The sequence below is a fragment of the Gobius niger genome (genome assembly GCF_951799975.1).
Source record: "Gobius niger genome assembly, chromosome: 2".
NCBI lineage: Eukaryota > Metazoa > Chordata > Actinopteri > Gobiiformes > Gobiidae > Gobius > Gobius niger.
The window spans coordinates 34,530,990-34,548,708 of record NC_136853.1 but is presented as its reverse complement, the minus strand read 5'-3'; the positions used below and the strand labels follow the sequence as shown (position 1 = coordinate 34,548,708).

The 17,719-nt window shown below is 40.0% G+C and overlaps 1 protein-coding gene across 2 annotated transcripts in view; it reads right to left on the bottom strand.

Annotated features, from left to right (window-relative positions):
- The window catches only part of LOC306983081 (chemokine-like protein TAFA-5), a 217,915-nt gene that overhangs the window by 122,426 nt on the left and 77,770 nt on the right, over window positions 1-17,719 (bottom strand). Inside the window, exon 1 of one of the 2 annotated variants that reach the window (XM_079582794.1) lies at window positions 2,206-2,845. The exons of the other annotated variant lie outside the window; for it this stretch is intronic. Coding sequence (XP_079438920.1) covers window positions 2,206-2,296 — 91 coding nt within the window. The 5' untranslated portion in view covers window positions 2,297-2,845. Of the gene's footprint in view, window positions 1-2,205; window positions 2,846-17,719 lie in introns of those variants that run through there. 2 annotated transcript variants of the gene reach the window in all.

Genomic DNA, 17,719 nt, shown 5'->3' with positions numbered 1-17,719 from the left:
ATCTGACCACTCGCTGCCAGCGCTTTTCAATACAGTCCTTCTAGTGACCTTTCTCTTTCTTTCTTTTGTTTCTTTGTTTCTTTGTTTCTTTGTTTGTTTCTTTCTTTCTTTCTTTCTTTCTTTCTTTCTTTCTTTCTTTCTTTCTTTCTTTCTTTCTTTCTTTATTTCTTTTGTCTCTCTTTCTTTCTTTCTTTTGTCTCTTTCTTTCTCCTTTTATTTCTCTCTTTCATTCCTTCCTTTCATTCTTTCTTTATTTCTCCTTTTCTTTTTCTCTTTCCTTCCTTCCTTTCTTTCGTTCTCCTTTTCTTTCTTTCTTTCAATCCTTACTTCCTTTCTTTCTCCTTTTCTTTCTCTTTTTCTTTCTTTCTTTCTTCCTTTCCTTTGTGCGTTTTTCAAAGTTAGTATAAGCCATAAAGTCATGTGTGTTATTTTCTAGTTTATACTATATATATATTTATTTTGTAATTTATTTTGTAAATCAGTAAGGTTGTTATTTCCCATGTTTGAGTTTGTTATGTGTTCGTCAACGTCCTTATGCTGGACAGTATGAACACAGTTGGGATTGCCACTAAACATTTTGGGCTATTTTCCCCCTGCTTGTAATCCCAGCCTGTCCCAAACTGACTCCAGTGACTGCCGAGCGACTATTTGCCATTGCTTGACCTGGATATCTGCAGCAGTAACCCGGGGGCATGGCGGAGGATGGTGGGCCACTGCAAGCCTGTAAGAGCAGCACAAAAAGACAGGCACGGTGATCCCTGAGTGGAGCAGCTCGCCCTCAGGCCACGGACATGTACAAAGTGCTGTTTCTTTTTGTGGCCGGATCATGCGGCGCTACAGTGAATCCCTGGGTGACACCATTTGACTTTCATTAGGAGTTTGAGCAGTAAGTGTGCTCAACCTCGGCGTGAAGACCTCCCAACAGACACCTGTGATTAGTATTTATTAGTGAGCGTTGTAGGTGGATTAACGGCGAGGCGTACGACCAGAGAGATCTGTTCTTTAAGCGCTGGTTGTAACTTGTATAAGTATGAGGTTTGGGATATCACTCTAAAATAAACACGATGGGCAACGCTTTATATTAAGGTTTGCTCATTAAGTATTAATAAGGCACTAATAATATGCTTGTAAAGTATTAATACACTGCTTATTATACTTTTATCTGCTAACATACTAATAGGCCCCTTAACAATACGCCTATTCATAGCCAACCCTTAACCTTAACGCTAAAATGATTACTAATGCTTAATCTAAAGCGATACCGCATTGTGTTATGTTTTACTTAAATTGAATATTCCAACTTATTCGCCTTTTTTTTTAATAGTTTTGTTTTAAAGTTTTAATCAGAAATACATTGATGTAGTTTTTACATACATGCCATTATGGGATGAATATAGCAATGCTTAAAGGATAATTAGAACGTGTGGAAATAACAAACTACAATCCTTAAAGCTAATACAGCTACAATAGACTACACTGATAAGATAATCGGTAAATTGTTTTCACGTTGCATTTCCTGTCGTTTCAACAATTTTAGACAAATTCAAAATGTTATATTTGAAGTAATACTGAAAGACACAATAAAATGACAGCATTGATCAAAGCATGTGATGATATGGCGTTATCTTGAATAGATGAACAGTCACTGAGAGTCACGTCAAATTGGTACATCGTTTTAGTTTTTTGTGTGTGTGTTTTTTTAAGGCAACAAAAGCTAAAATCCACTACAGCATCCTCAAGCACATAGTCCCAGCAGCTGACACTGTATGAAGCAAGCAGTCTGTCCCATACGTTTCCCCTTTTACCGCATAGCAATACTGATCATAAACTTGTCCCACAGCCCAGAGGCTAAATCAGCACAGTAAAAACAAAGGCGTATGAATAAAGTCAGAATACCCAGGAGATGGCAATGTGATGAACATAACTGCTTTGACCTCGGTGTTACTCTAAAGCTGGACTCTAGTGCCATCTATTGAAAACAACAAATCTGATTAGAACTAAATCAAAGTTGCTGCCTCAGAACTTGGATCAATCGCGCGCTGAAAGCAAATTCACAAGGGAAACCAAACCTCCGTGACGCGTCAGTCATGCAAATGAATCACCATTTGGACTGTTGATATAGGCTAGTTGGATGTGGCAATAATATGCAGGGGAAAAAAGAAAAAAAAAACATCATATGTGCGTGTTGAAGTCCGACCGGGTTACCTTCTTGGAGGAGGCGTGAGTGGAGGAGAAGAATGAGGAAACAGCAGATCGCCGCTCCGGTCAGTGCCCACGCAACTCTGAGCAGCTGCATCTTGGCGTAGAGGGAGCTTACAGCGGGCAGAGACTGGCGTGGGGTAGCGGTGAGGGGACGCTCTTCGGCTCAGCTCACGCACACAGACTGACTCATACTCACACGGAATTCACTCATTATCCTGATGGAAATCCAACTTGGTAGTCCTTTTTGAGCGCCAAAAAAAAAGAGAAAACGCGCGCGCTCCTGCCAGTCCACAGTGCGCCAAAGTGGCTCCAAAAAAACAGATGGGAGATTAACCCCAAATCACCGGCTCAAAGCTTGCCATCGCGTCTTCTTTTTTTTTTATTTCGGCGTCTCTGACCTAGTCCTGTCTTTTCTCTCTGAGGGCGCACGCGGAGATCCACAATGCGGCGCGCAGCAGATGATGATTACGGCTCACCACTGCATGTTACGCACGTCGCCCGCTCTCCCACCGCTGCTGTTGGAGAGGCACCGGCAGAGCGCACTGCCAAGCCAGTCTCTTCTCCTCGGCTCGCTCTCTCCCCGATCCCCTCTCTCACTTCCTCTCTCTGTCGTGCACCACGTCGCTCGCTCACTCTCCCATCTCGCGCTTTTTTTTTTTGTTTTTTTTTTTGCGTTTCTTTCCACAAACCCCTCCTTTTTGCTCGATACAGTCCCGTTCAATCCCGTCCTGTAACGCGCTGGATCAGACGCCTTCAAAAGCCGCCCTCACTTGTCCACACTTCTGCTTTATCAGACTTGTCTGTCTGTCAAATGAAATTAATCTAAGATCACTTCAAGAACTTAATAAGTAGATGGAGAAAAAAAAAAGTGTGCAGTCCTGAAGGAAAAAGGCGGAACAACTTGATATGTCATGCACAGTATTTCGGTTGATTGATGCGAGTTGTTCAATATGGTTCAAGGTTGTAGCCATTACCATGCAGCTTTACGGCTCATCATTTGCTTAAATTCATGTGTAACATATAAATTACAAACCTCAAGTGTCTGTGGCAGAGTGTATTTTATAAAAGGACCACAGTCTTTACAGCTAATATTCCAGAAACAAGCTTTGCATTTACCAATCAATGAAACTACCCACTTTGCATTGTAAAACCGAAAGACATTGCCCAATATTTAATTTGAAAATGTTTTATTTCTATAAACTGAACCCTCAGCTTCCCCATAATGTGCATGGTGGCACAGCAGTTCGTGTTTCACAGCTAGAAGGTCCCGGGTTCCATCCCCGGAAGACGGGGCCTGTCTGTGGATTTTGCATGTTCTCCTCATGTCTGGTTTCCTATGGGTGCTCCAGTTTCCCCTACCACTAAAACATGTATAATAGGCCATGAGAATGTGTCTGAGAGTGTTGGACGACAGATGGAAATTAGCCCATGGATACAATTCGGTGTGTGTTCATTAACATGCTCTGTGCGACCAAACAAACCAACAAATATCAAGACCAGCAATGTAGATTTCTGGCACTGTGATATCTCACTATTTAAGAAATATTTGTTTGAAGAAAAATGCATGTTAGTGAGATTATTATACTGCTTGTTGTGTGAGTGTTATTTGCAAAGTAAATGGCAGGGCAGCTAAATGAAAAGTGGGGAGGGGCAAGTTTTTTTGTATTTTTTATTTATTTATTTGCTTTTAAGTGTAAATATGCAGAAACACTTGGAGTTCCCAGCACAGTGCCACATGGGAACTCCTTATGGTCCACGGTCTAACTCACAAAAATCTTGCTTGCCGCCATTTAAATTAGAACAATGGTGGTGAGAAAAAGCTCACCCAGCTAAAGTTGAATGGATGCTGATAAAAACTATAAATGACAGACATTTGGAAGGAGCCAAATAGCTCAATCCACTCAACTCCATATTGTTTCTCAGTAGCATGTTTTAAAACTAATATAGCAGAGCTGCTATAGTGGGGCTTTCCCTGATACAGAGAGACAAAGTGAACAAAGTGTGTATCAGTGTGTTGTATGATGTGAAGACCAAAACTCAAAGAACAACATTATGCTCAATAATAACCCTATTTGTGCTTTCTAAGCCAAAAATTATACCGCCGTTTATCATGAGACAGAGCGTGACTAGTTTAGCAAGACCGTTTTATGAATATTAATGGAGTGAGAAAATGCAGTGCTACTGTATTAGCAAAACCTCCTGGATATTGAAACAAGCATTAGGTTGTGGGAAGCCAGGCCCACGGCTAATGTATCGCGAATATTCAACACCCCTGATACTATTACACATGTATTTCAGAATTTCATCACATCATCAACATAAAGAATTAATGCAGTTGCAGATTCTTCAAAAGCAGCCTCTGCTCCTCTCAGTGTGATATCAAGGAGGATGTAAGGTTGTTATGAGTGAAAGCAGTGCCATTGGAGGCCGACCAACAATAAGCAGCAAAACATTAGGTTTCATAATCCCCCCCTGCTGACAGCCAACTCTGCCATTGTTTTGTATATTTGCACGCAGTGGGATGGATATTCAAATATTGCTCGATACAGTCAGTAGGAAGCTATGTGTGTGTTTGCAACAAAACAAACACTCTTGCATGTCATTTACCAGTGAGCCATGCAATGAAGCAAAAGATTAAGACCAGCAAATCATGTAGATGAACTTTCCCACGCAGGCCTTTATTTATTCAAATGATTTCAGTTAATTCATGATGAAATCATGCATTAATTGATCATGACTTTATGCATGAATTGATGTGAGCAACAAATACTCATGAATTAACACAGTTAATTAAGGCAATGAACTGTAATTAATCATGATCATAATTAATTAGTTAGTGCAGACGATACAAATGGCTACAAGGACCAAACTTTGTATTAACTTACAACAAAATCAAACTCTTCATTCGTTCATCCTGAATTAATTGAGAATGTGCCCCTAATAATGGATTGGGCATTTTATTTCCTTTAATTTTTCATTTCAGGCAAGTAGTGTGTGAAGAAGAAAACAAATTGACTTATAGGCAACACAATAACAAACTCATATAATGATGCTCGAAATGGAGGAAATAGAAGTTATCCCACCCCGGTTACATTGTGTAAAAGCTGGACAAATAAGATATTATTATAACATGTTGTGCTGACAGCAGGTTATGTCTGCCACCCCTGAACAGGTGTTGCAGCCTCATAAGAGAAAATAAACATGTGCTGCGGAAAACTCACATTGTTCATTCCACAGTTTGGTAATTTTCCCTGTGCATTAAAGCACCGACTATTTATGTTGCTGTAAATTTCCTGCCCAAAGTCTAAAACGCTTGACTGAAGTGAAGTCTCTGCTTAGCTGATGTCATGCGCCTCTGTTTCTGAAGTCCAGATCAACAAGCTGATATGACTGACTTACTTCAGTGCTCAAAATGCCTCCAATGCAAGTCATGTCTTATTAATAAAAGCAGCTATTTTAGTCTAAGGCGTCCGTTTCAGAGATTCCCGCTCTGTGGTATTTCAATCGGTTGCCACTGTTCATAATGTTAGGTTTGAGCGGCATATTTCCCTGTTTCCATTTCTAATCCTGAAACGATAACTGACTCATGCCAGTCAAACTGTCATTGCAGTGTCAGTGAAGTTGGCCCCTGCAGCTACAGCTGCTAATAGCTGATCACTGTCTTGCTTGTTTTATGTATGAGCACTTGATGTCCCCATGTCACTGTTTACACTGCTGTAAGAATTATAATGTTTCCTTTTAATTGCTTTGATAGAAATCTTGCCAAGTAAATTGTTTTGACATTTGAGTACACATTGTTTCAGGAGTCGATCATCTCAATTTGACTGATGCCAAATGTCAAGGCGATCTGCAGGTAATTAGGAAAATAAGAAACGTCAATATGAAACTTTTGCAGAGAAAATATGTGCAAAATAAACATGCCAAGCTTAAAATAGAAATAAAACAACTGTATAATGAATCCCAAGTGTAAATTCTGCCTGGGAGACCAATTTAGCATCACCTACCTCCAGCCAATGGCCCTGTCTGCGAGAGGGTCACACCTTCGTAGCAACCAATCATCGCCCTCGGTCCTGCTTATAAGCCTCTGGAACTCATGATTTGTTCGCTTCCCAGCTGTGCTGCAACCCACCTCCACCCCGTCTACGCCTCTCCCTGCTGAATCCTCTCAGGCCTCCCAGAGCACCATCAGTGCCAGGACATCTCCAACTCTAACCTGCCCATCCATTCTAAATGCAATTCATATATCTGATGTCTACTGCCGGGGTTTGATCGCCAAAAACATACATATGTCAATAGATCTTTCTAATTGTTGCTTTTGTCGGTTGAATTGTATCTAAATTGACTTTTGTGGCTGGTGTCTTCCATAAAATAAATTCCCGTATTTTGATTACAGAGTCTAGTCAAGGGTGTTGCGTACATCGACAAACATGGCAAGGTGCTGCAATGCTGTGGTTATTTACTGAGAAAATCTGAAGCAGGAGTTGACAAAATGTCCAAAAATACAAATTGCAAAGGCAAATTTGGTCAATTTTTTAATTTGTATTTCTTCCTTTGACATTAGAATCACAAAACGAGCCAGAAATCTCAAAATCAATGTTTTCACCTGCCGTGTCTCACTTTGAATAAAATCAATCTTCTCTTACCTCACATTGTTGTTGAAAAGTACTGACAAAGGTTCATCCTTTGGCTAACAGTTCAAAAGCACAAAATGGAGAAAAAGACTCCATTTTCTCCAACACTCTTCCTAAAATGTGTTGAATATTATTTACACACAACACTTAAAACAATACCTTCCAGTGATGGGGAATGAAAAGTTGGTATCAAAATGTTTCAGACAATTGCGTACAACCTTTTAGTTAGACTAATCACAGTTCCTAATCACTTGTTGGCATTTTTGTAGATTTTTAATTACAGAAAAAGCTGAAGAAATAATTAGAACCAGCACTGTTGTTATTATTTCATTGTTTCATTCCCGTACATCAACAATATGTCCACTTTTAACTAACACCAGAAGCTCATTCTGCCAAGTAACGTCTCATAAGACATCCCTATGGACTTTTTATGTGTATGTGTTGAGAATGTGTTATGTTCAAGCCCAATATAGGCATTCCACAATTTCAGAATAAATTTAATCTAAAAAAAAGACAAAGACAATAATTTTGTGAATGCCTTTGGATGGAATGTTGACTTCAGTAGACCTCAACAGATAATATAGCTACATTTGTACCTGCACTTTTGTTTTGGCTTCCTCCACAACCTTTATCACAAAATAAACACTTCACTGCCCTTGGGGAAAAATTCTGTCTAGACACCATTATAAAACCTTGTTAGATACATCCTCACATTTTTTTTTATATTACACAGAGATAGCAAGATTGTAACAAGTGTAGAACTGTGTCTTGTCTATAAATTATGAATGCCTATCCTCAAAGTATTGCAACCCCAGCGCTGCCACACTCCTCCTCCTGCAGCTGCCTTTAAACTTAAACTCGGGATATAGAGGTGGTTTTGTCCTCTGCAGGTCACTGGACGTGTGCCAGACACCTCCCATGCCAATAAAAGCCTTGAGTAATGGCCTAAAACTCCTACATTCGCTGTGTTTCCCATTATTTTCCATGGACAATAAATCTGAGGAGGACTTAATCAGTGGGAAGAGTCCCTACATACGGTCCGTGTCCACCGTGCAGCAGCTGAAGCAAACATACACGACATTTAATCAGTCAAGGTGTCCGACATGAAAATGGTCTGTCTTTGATGCCAGTTTCACCAAAGACAAGTGCAGCAGTCATTGTGGAGCGCGACCAGTCGATGTGATAGCTACAGCAGATATGTTTTCAGGGAAAAAAGCCACAACAAAATGGTTACTATTGATTTTGCATTAAAACGTTTATAAATTATCCATGTACCTTACAAATGCATCTTTTTGAGAAGTGAATTTCCAATTATATCTTGGTAACACTTTATAATAATGGTTCGTGAGTTCGTGCATGATTTTCCTGAAGTTATGCATGAATTAATGCATGAGTTCATGATACATTCATGCATTACTAAATCATGACTTCATGATTACATGTTGGATGAGTTCATCCCTGAATTAAACGTCTAACTACTGTAATGAATGCACATGAAAATTGTAATTCATCATGATCATGAGGATCACATAAGAATACCATGAATCACTAAAACGACAATGAAATGACAATAAACAAAGTATAACTTTATAGATACAGACGGCATCTTGTCATAGAAGGGGGCGTGGCCTCGCCAAGGGGAAAATAGAATTTTTTGGGAAACACAGTTTTTCACTCTTTTTAGCCATTTTCTGGCGAAATAGAACCTTATTTATCACACACAAATAAAGTCAAGTCTAAATGGGGTCCATATAGATATTTATTCACAGCAGATTGTTCAGTAGAAGCTAAAAAACGGCATCGTAGCAAGCTCTAGCTAGTGTTAGCATTAGCACAACGGTAACATGTAGCATCATGTTAGCATTCTCCATTTTTTTGTATTTATGGGCTGTTGAACCACTTTGCTCCTCTCCATGTCTTTGTGTCTTTATTTAGTAGAAAACTATATTCAGAATTCAGCATTTGTAGTTTTTTAATAATTAGAGAAAGTTTAGATTTTTCTCAAAATTGTATTCCCCCTTAACTGTTTTCAAACATGACCATATATGGGCGATTCCAGAGACGCCGTCTGTATATGTAGGATAAAATGTATGACAATCATGAACTTAATATATCTTAATACATCATGATTTATGATTAAAACATGATTGACCCCTCAACTAAACTTTTTAACCTGTTAAAGCCCTGCTCTGGAGGTCTTATTTGGTTATGCTGTACTTGTAATAATTTGTTATAAATGTTTTTATTTTTTGTACCATTATTATAAAGTGCTACCAATATCTCTGTTGTATTTTTTTTTTTTTTTTACGCCTTTTATACGATCTCATACTATCTATAAAAGCTCCACACAACTGTGAGTGCACTCAAACAGCAAGTTGAGCCTCGCTGTCTCTAAGGCAATGCCCTCTTGCTCCGGCACTGACACGTGTCGTAAAAGGGGCTCGAGCGGTGTTAGCTCTTGCATTGGTAGGTGAAATGGTTTTCTCACTGAAGAAAAGTAACGCCAATGTGATGTCATTTTAGAAACGACATTTGAATTGATTTAAATGGTCAATCTTGTTTTGTTTTTTTCTGTTTTGTGTTTTACTGTAATCACTATAAAATACAATAATACCCAAGTTATAATGCTAACTAATGTGGACCTCTTTTTCCAAAAATACTAAAGTACGTGTATGACCCAACAATAACATGGCTGAGCTGTATGATCTGTTGAATTATTGAAATCAACCATTGATAATTTAGATACTTATTTACTTACAAACCAATATTGGAAAAAAAAAAAAGAAAGAAAAAAAGGTGAATAATTAAACTGCAATGCAAACAAAAAAAAGCAAGTGTTTCATATTTATAAACTCACAAACAATTCTGTGTTTGTTATGTTAACCTTTGCAGCTGTGCTTGGTCCGGAAGCTGGCAAACATCCAAACACCCAAAGTAGTCCAAAGTCCAAGAATGCATGGTGTTTTGCGGGAATTGAAAGGCAAACTGATAAAATGAGGCATGTGTTTACTACAGCAGATGACGTGCAGCAGGAAGATGAAAGTGCAAGGAACAAATGCAGGGATGTAGTGTTTGTTTGTGAAATGATTTGCACCGATAAGACAATGTCCTATAAAATTGCTGTGTGCAGAGCAGCTAAACCCGTGCAGGCCTGTGCTTTTTCATAAACAGGAAATCCAATTTTCAGGACAAAGTACTTGAAATGGCTTTGTGTGGCTGTCTTTTTAATCATAAGTTGCTCTTTTGAAACTTCAGGGATGTCTTTGTACAGGCATTGTGTGTATGTCTTTACTGAGTGCCAATCATCTGACACCGGCAGACTAACAAATAGAGAGTGCCAGGAAATTGTCAATCCATGATGGGATGTCACCTTACGCATTAGTCACTCTAAAGATATAAGGCTTTGGGATACTCGTATTACTGAGGACACACTGGACTTCATAATGTGTCAGTAAGTGATACAATTAGAAAAGACAATAGAGGATTGATGCATTAGTATGGAACGGACAGTAAAGAGAAATGGCGTTTAAACAACATAAGGGATTTCTTAGTGGATGATGCTGTGATCAATATCAGCTGCTTGGGGTTAAAGTGGAAAAACTAAACTTAAATACCATTGTGTTTATTCTGTATTTCATCATGATATCCCGTAAATGTGTGTTTGGGCTCAAATATTGTTGTATGTACAAATGTGACCCTTTGAGGAATGACTAAGAGACCGCAATATGCTTATGTATATATGCATATATGGTTGTGTGTATGTATGTACGTATGTATGTGTGTCTGTTTCTCTATTTCGTGTTTGTTTGTTTCTTCCTTCCTTCTCCTCTGCTCTCCAAATCATACAATTATTGATCCCCCTCTCTCTTTTATTTTATCTATCTAAAATCATTATCTATGTTTATTTTCAATTAATGGGGCTAGATGCAAGTTTGTGATTTTATACTCACTACTGCCATCTCAGGCCTTATGCGTAACTGCAGCTTCTATATTAAGCTCGTGCATGACGGCACTTCGGCCCCGAAGTAACACCTTTGTGAGTGACAGTGAAGGATTTTAGAGGCAGTTTTGGCTAATAGGTCTGGGCTCATTCTACACATTAGGACGTGGCTGGAACATGTAGGGGGAGGAAAATACATTACATTTTAACATTTTTAAACTCCGTATAGTCCCTTTAATTTAGTTTTATTCTTATTATTTTATTCTTATCTATTTTTTTTTCTATTTTTTTTCTGTCACCCACCATGGCAATTCCCATAATCAATATTACTGAAACGCACGCGCGCGCGCACGCACACACACACACACACACACACACACACACACACACACACACACACACACACACACACACACACACACACACACACACACACACACACACACACACACACACACACACACACACACACACTCACACACACGCCCTGTCCAATGGAAAAACAAAGTAAAGCAAAATATCTATATAATGCAAAGCAAACTCGTGTCCATTCTTAGTCTCCCCACCCAATAATGTATGCACGTCCCCTTCCTTCAACTGCCGTCTCGTTTTGCCCTGTTTAACAGAGCCGTTTAGCTCTGTTGCTTCTGTATGCTTTTGTGTAAAATAAAAATAAATAAAAAATGTGACCCTTTTTAATTGAATCTGCGCATAACGTTAGAACTAAGTCAACGGTAGCTACACACTGTGATTTCCGGTTTCAATCCAGCACGCCAAAATCAAAGCATCCGTCTCATTCATTAGTTCAACTTTCTTTATGCATGACTATTAACAGACAAAACACATTTCATCTCTCAACTGAAAGAAAAGGATTTTTGGCTCATTCTCGCATTGGAGCTGCACTTTCTCTCCCCTGAGTCCCCTCACTCTTCTGCCTCGCTCGCCCACTCGCTCCTGAGACGCCGCTCGTCTCAAAAGTTCGGCCCTGGGTGAAGTCGCTGCGATGACACAGGTCTAAGGATGTTCGTGGACATTTTTTGCCCTTTTGCCCCATGGATCGGTGAAAACATGGAACTTTTCTAAGGTATGTTGTTTTGTACAACAAGTTAAATGCTATCTCTAGCTCTGCTGCTAGCGTAAAAATGTCTAAACTTTAAGCTATGGCTGTATACGAGCGATCGCTGTTATTGTTTACTTCCGCAATTTTCGCCGGATGTTTTGGTGAATGGTAGGCAACAGCTGATGCATACAGGCCTCTAACTCGGTTTTAGAAAATGATAGATCTGTTACAGCGCAAGAGAAGCAATGCACTGTTTATGGACATTGTTTTTTGCTGATTATAGGATTTTATAATGAATATGAATATATGAAAATGTAAAATGCCTACCACGGCCAACGGATGTGACGACATCGCGATCGCTCGTATTAGCCTACTTGTTTATTTGTGCATCTTTCTGATTGTTAAAGTGCTTATCGGGGAATTTATCCATAACAATCCACTGTTTATCTGTCTCACACTGCAACAAGTGCAAACCTGTCTCTGAAAAGACTGGTCCTTATTTAAACACGCTGCTTAGCTTTCCCCTCTTTATTTATTGTTGTCACCAAATAAAGTCAGAGCGGTCATATGTCTCGTTGGCATTACAGTGGCACTTAAAATTTTTGTATTTAGTTTTATTCTTGTAATGTAGCAAATACCCGCTGAACTAATGAATGAGAAACCGGAAATCACTGTACAGGCGGTAGAGCTGCTGCTAGCTTGATTTTAATGTTATGCACAGGGATAATTATAGGCTTTGTGACTGATGGCATGAGTCATTATAATGCTACTTCCAGCCCACTGAAATATCCTGTTACAGGCAATGCAATATATTGAGGTGACATTACATTAGCTCCGGACTCATCCTCTGGAGTCACCTAAGCTTCTTAAGTCTGCTGTAGTCATCGCACAAACAAACACACGCACACACTACTTGTCCATTTACCGCCTCAATTATCCCTAATCCCACCTGGAATTATTTCACCAAATCACAGCCGCTATAGCGCCAAGGATCATTGAAATTATCGTATTTGTACAGTCTATGCAGTAATTACTATCCTTGTTATTGGCATTCACAAGTGTTTGTCCAATGTCATTCATCGACAAAATGGACGTCATTAGAGCCTGCGCTTTTACTCCCGTACTGAGGTGCAAATTAGCGAACGTTGCTAATGGATATATACAATCCCACAGGGAAAGCCAATAAAAAAGTTATGGCTTGCTGTGTAGCACTTTTGAAGCCAGTGCATCTTCTTATCTCAATAGACAAAAGCCCAATAAAAGCAGCAGCATTTACAATTAAATATTTAACAAGTCTTTAGAAGCGGCAAACCCAAAGTCCTATGGGATGTTTCTACTGTCTGCTCCCATCGTCTACACAAGGAAGATGTGGATAATGAAACCCCAGGGACCAGCGACAACACCAGAAATACACGTGACCAGCAGGAATAGGACTTCAAACAGCGTGGTTTATTTTCTAAATGTTGTTAACGCTTCCAGGATAAGGTTAACTGAATGATTATCAGTTACATTTTTAGTTTAGCTTCCTTCAACTATACATTCCATCAAATTCCAAAAGAGATGCTTTTCAGTAATGAAAGGGTTAGAACTAGTGATGAGTGAGTAAAGCCTGTGACACTTTAACGCTTTCCTTGCAAAAGTCTTGCTAAAGATTTGGACCTTCAGAGCTAACACTGACATCTCGACAAACATTATCACTGCATTTTCTCGTAAACACGACTGCAGCACAAACTTGATCAAATCAATGTGTGCATTAGGAATTTTTAACAGATGTGTGGGTGTTTTGTGAGGCCATGGTTCTCCACCGGAAAAAGGTGGCTTCCCCTCTTCAGGTCGGTGGGGAGTTCTTGCCTCAAGTGGAGGAGTTCAAGTATCTCGGGGTCTTGTTCACGAGTGAGAGACGGATGGAGTGTGAGATTGATAGACGGATCGGTGCGGCGTCAGCAGTGATGCGGTCGCTGTATCGGACTGTTGTGGTAAAGAGAGAGCTGAGTTGGGGGGCAAAGCTTTTGATTTACCGATCGATCTGCATTCCCACCCTCACCTATGGACATGAGCTTTGGGTAATGACCGACAGGACGAGATCGCAGACACAACCGGCCAAAATGAGTTTCCTTCACTGCTCCTTCACGTCGAAAGGAGTCAGCTGAGGTGGCTCGGGTATCTGTTCCAGATGTCTCGATGCCACCTCCCTCGGGAGATGTTACAGGCATGTCCTATTGGGACGAAGCCTCGTGGAAGGCCAAGGACACGCTGGTGGGACTATGTCTCCAAGCTGAACTGGTGTCGCCTCGGGGTCCCCCAAGAACATCTGGAGGAGGTGTGTGTGGATCGGGAAGTCTGGGCATCTCTGCTGAGACTGCTGCCTCTACGACCCAGCCCCAGATAAATTGGAAGAAAATGGATGGATGGATGTGTCTGTGTTTTGATTAATTGCACAAGCAACCTAATATTGATGCATGATCAGATCAATGGCCAATAAATATGATAAGATACAGTAAGATACAGTAAGATAAGATAATCCTTTATTGATCTCACAATGGAGAAATTCACTTGTTACATTCGGCTATCAAGAAAAACACTCAAGAGTACATTTTGTAATGTGGTTCTGTGCTTCACAGAGCTCCAGTGAGCAGGGCTGACTCAGTCACCTGCCGCTCTGCTAGGTTAGGTTAGGTTTCATAACAGACTAGTGCAACTTCTCAGAACTGCTGTTCGCTGCGTGTGCATGTGCTCAGTGGGTCTACTCCAAGGCAGAACATCAATCTTTATATTGTATGTACAATATAGGTGAATCTTCTAGCCAGGTGCTACTGAACATCACTGGCACTGCAGTCGCCCACCCCTCCTTATGGGATGCCCCAGTGGCATCGAAGGATGGGTCAAATGCAGAGGACACATTTTCCTATGGGGACAATAAAGTATACCGTAACCTTAAAACATCCATGGTTTAGCACCTCGCCGCTCAAAGCTGTCGAGGCAACACTAAGGAGACTCACAGTGAACCAATGAACCGCTTTGACAAACTTATACATGACTCGCAGAGTGAAGCGAGACAATTGCCACTTTAGTCCTATGACCAGCTGGTTCAGATGCAGGTTCAGATGCAGTGCTTTGAATCAATCTGCTTCAGGATGAGAGATACAAGCCCTGCAGTGCCAGTATTCTCCCCCACCACTAGTTAAGGCAAACTCACTCAGGGGCATTGGAATCATCATGACAGGTGCCATGATCAGTGTTATGAGTATTGGCAATTGTAAAATTATTCTGTCGATTAGTTGCACTTGCTTGGTCTAAACAAACAAAATAATGTGTGGATTGTCTTTGTAAGCATGTTGCATACTGCAGGCGGGCACTGTCTGTGGTGTAGTTGTCATCAGCACTCCTGTCTTACTTGATCAGTCACTGCAGGTCGCACAGCCACTGACACAAAGGACACTGGGAATGCAAGTTCAGTGAGAATGACATGGATGAATAGATTAAGCTTAAGAATGTCCTTAATGACTAGTTCTGACATAGTTTAAGCTTCAAATGCCAAAAGGGTTTGAAATGGTTAGGAACATGATTTTGTTACCTGTGTAGACCTCTATTCTGTGACCAGCTGACTCAAATTTACAAGGATAAACATGTGAGCCCATAACTTCCGAAAGCAGGGGTCTCAAACACATTTGGTGCGGGCCAAAACAGACTAAGCCTTTTTTGTAATAAATGAAATAATATAACATAATTGAATATTTGATATAATATGTTTTAAAATAGACTGTCACTGTACGTTACCGATCCATATAGATATTTATTTAAGCTTACAGCAGTTTTCTTTAGGCCTACTTTTTGCACTTTGAGAAGTTAAAACTTATATGCTACAAGCTCAGACACACACTTAGTGTTTTTGTAATAAATCTCACGTCAGCTAAAAGCACAAATTAATGACACGCTGACCTGCACATGACTGGGTTTTCAGTCAAGCCCAATTTATGTGACAGTGGCTTCTTGCAGCTGCTTTTAGGTTCAGGGCATCAATGAATAATCTTTGTTATTCATTGATGCCTATAACATGTTAAATATAATTTATCGACCGGCCCATTATAAGAAAAAATAATAATCTCAGCAGCATTTGACCATCTGCATTTGTGACTTTATTCTCAATCCGCCTTCTCCACTCCGGCAGAGGAAGATAGGTATAAAAAGAAAGAAAAGAAAGGCAGCACTGCTCTGAAACAAAATGTAGCTTATCCCTGGCAAGTAAAACACCTGCTGGTAAACTCAATATAAGTATATAAATGAAGAGAGTCATGTGCCTTAACGCATCCTTGGACACTGACACAACCTTGACAGCTGAGAACACCTTGCATACAGCCAGCTACATTAAGCACCCAGTCTTCATTTTGCTTGTATAATGGTATATTGATTAACATGTCACTTAAGTTGCAACATATATATATATAGTATATATATATATATGGATATATGCTCTACAGTTCTTGCACATATATCATTCGGGGTGTTATGACTTTAAATTATTTAAATAACGAAGGCCAACCATTGGGAGAGAAGAAAAGAAAAGCAAAACATAGAGCTATTTCTATAATATTGTTCCCTTTTATACAGCAGCCCTATGTTACCAAGGCACTCTTTGCTGCATAGCACAGCTCACCTCTCCGTCACAGTGCAGCGAGAGGCAAAAAGTCCATGGGAGGGTCGTCAAAATTATAAATTCTTCTGCGCCACCGTCTGATATTAGCACATTGACAACAACGTTTACAAGCTGATGGGGATCGAGTGAGAGCAGGAGGGTCTTACAGAGTCAGAGGTTGCATTAGTGTCACCAGAAAGAAAACAAGTAAAAACAAGCCATGTAAAATAGTGATTGAAATGTATTCAAAGTGATCACCAAATATGAGGAAAAGGACAATACTTTAAAGACTGGAGGCTAACACATTGTGGTTTAGACCATATAGTCATGTTGTATTGAAAGTCCATTCATTTCTTTTTCTACACGCTCTGTGATTCCCACTACTATTTAGGGCTGCTATTCCTCATTTGGGAGAAGTAAACCATGCAGTTACACAAAATGAAATTCTATGAAAATATAAAGAAAAGGACATACAATAGAAAAAGGCAAACAGGAAAGGTGGCAATGATATTTACTTGCAAATAGCGTTTCATGTAAAATGCTGACAGAAGAACAGTCTCCTCTAGATTGCTGTAACCTTGAGTCACCCAGGCAGCCCTACATTCATTTCACAGAGAGAGAAAAAAAATGAGCAGGCAACTGAAAAAGAAATGTGATTATTAGATGAGAGCTGTGCAGCAAAAAGACATAATGCAGACAGAGCGCAGTGGACAGGGAAAAGGCAAAAGGGTCAGACATGGCAGCGCTTGTATTTGAATTCGGGGCAGTGTGGAAGCCAGGGACTAAGCGTATTGACGGACATGAAGGACAGTATAATTCACAATGGAGTGGTGCATGGCCCAGTGGAGAGAGACAGGAGTGCTGTGGGTCCATCTGTCCACACAGGCTGCCTCATGCTCAGCTTAGACACACACATAACAAATTAACACCACGATAGAAAGACTATGAAATTATGTATTTTGGGAGCATAATTAAAAACAATGTTCACATGGGTGCACTACGCTTACTTGTGTGTAAGCATTGCGCACCCATGTGAAGTAGCTTTTGGAATACAATATTACGGCCATTGCAGGTATTATTTTTGCAACAGGCCTTCTCGGTACCTGACAAAGTGCAAGTGTGTTCCTGGACATTGGTGAACGCTTTGCTCTCAGTTTAAGTTGACCTTGTACAGAAGTTTGTATGAACTGTTTTGGGGTCATTTATCAAAAACTGGTGGTATATAGTGGATGCAAGCTGGAAAATATTAAATG